At 36.7% G+C, this 1188-nt stretch overlaps 1 protein-coding gene across 1 annotated transcript in view; it reads right to left on the bottom strand.

Moving 5' to 3' along the window:
* Positions 1-131: 131 nt before the first annotated feature.
* The window catches only part of LOC101864375 (omega-amidase NIT2), a gene marked incomplete in the record, with an annotated part of 12080 nt that continues 11023 nt past the window's right edge, over positions 132-1188 (bottom strand). Inside the window, 1 exon segment of the mRNA XM_013080992.2 lies at positions 132-316. Within this exon segment, the coding sequence (XP_012936446.1) occupies positions 204-316 (113 nt within the window).

The following is a 1188-nucleotide window of genomic DNA, read 5'->3' on the forward strand; positions in this document are numbered from 1 at the left end:
CTTCTTCATCTTCTTCTTCTTCTTCTTCTTCTTCATCTTCTTCTTCTTCTTCTTCTTCTTCTTCTTCTTCATCTTCTCATTCGTCTCCTTCATTTCTTCTGTTTCTTCTCCTTCTCCTTTACATCTTTTCATACCTCTATCTTTCCTCTCCTCCTCTTCTTTTCTTTTTCCTCCTCTTTCTCTCCCTCATGTTGCCCCTCCTCCTACAGTTCCTCTCGTCTGTCTTCCTCGGCCGGCTCACTCACACGGTACAGGTCGTGGCGTCTCTGGTTGCGGAGCGGGACCTGATTACGAATCTCCTCCATTCTCTCAAGGTCTGCGGGGTAAAAATAGCAGGAATTACGCATAAATTACATATATTATTTATTTTTAAAGTTTCGTTTTAGTGATAAGAGTATTGTGGTATTAAGGGGACCCTTGATTTTGCAGATTTTGGGTCAGGCTATGCACATTTTTAGGTTGGCTCGATTTTTTAAGATCAACCAGTTTTTTGTCTAAAAACAGCATGGATACAATTGAGAAAGACTTTATTCTCCAGGTAAATTGCCTTCAAAAACATGAGGATGGATTAATATAGTCAATTTTTACAATTATTGTCGCTTTTTGTGAAATGTAATTTTGGTGCAGTTCTTCCCCTACTCCTTCCTTAGTTTTCATCCTTTTGATGTGAAACGTTCAGGAGACATAGACGGCAAGGCTGCCATCAATGTAACAGAGAGATATTTGAGAGAAAAAAAATCATACTTTTCAACTGGCAAGCGATTACGCAACCTAAATTTAGAACAATTTTTTTTATACTTTGGGAAAAATTCTCATATTTATTTTTCTTTCGCACTTATTGAAAAAACCTCGCTGTTACTCTGATAGGGTCTGGTTCAGGTATACTCTCACCATATTTGCTCTGTAAATAAGAAAGCCTTAGGGATTTGGAATTCATTGTTTATTTCAAGATGGCAGCCGTTTCCATAGCAACCGCTGTAGCTATGCCAAAATAAAATTGCATATCAAGAGATTTTACTATGCCTAACTAACTTATATGTGTACTTAGATTTTGATCTCGGGCAACAGACATAGAAAATGGTCCTCAAGGGTAGAAATAATTTAGCAAAATTTGATCATTTTTTGCATAATTTCTGACTATTTTCCTTTGTCATTCTTTGTTAAAATTAACCGAATCGCATAATTTCA

This window comes from Aplysia californica, unplaced genomic scaffold (assembly GCF_000002075.1).
Source record: "Aplysia californica isolate F4 #8 unplaced genomic scaffold, AplCal3.0 scaffold00109, whole genome shotgun sequence".
NCBI classification, from domain to species: domain Eukaryota; kingdom Metazoa; phylum Mollusca; class Gastropoda; order Aplysiida; family Aplysiidae; genus Aplysia; species Aplysia californica.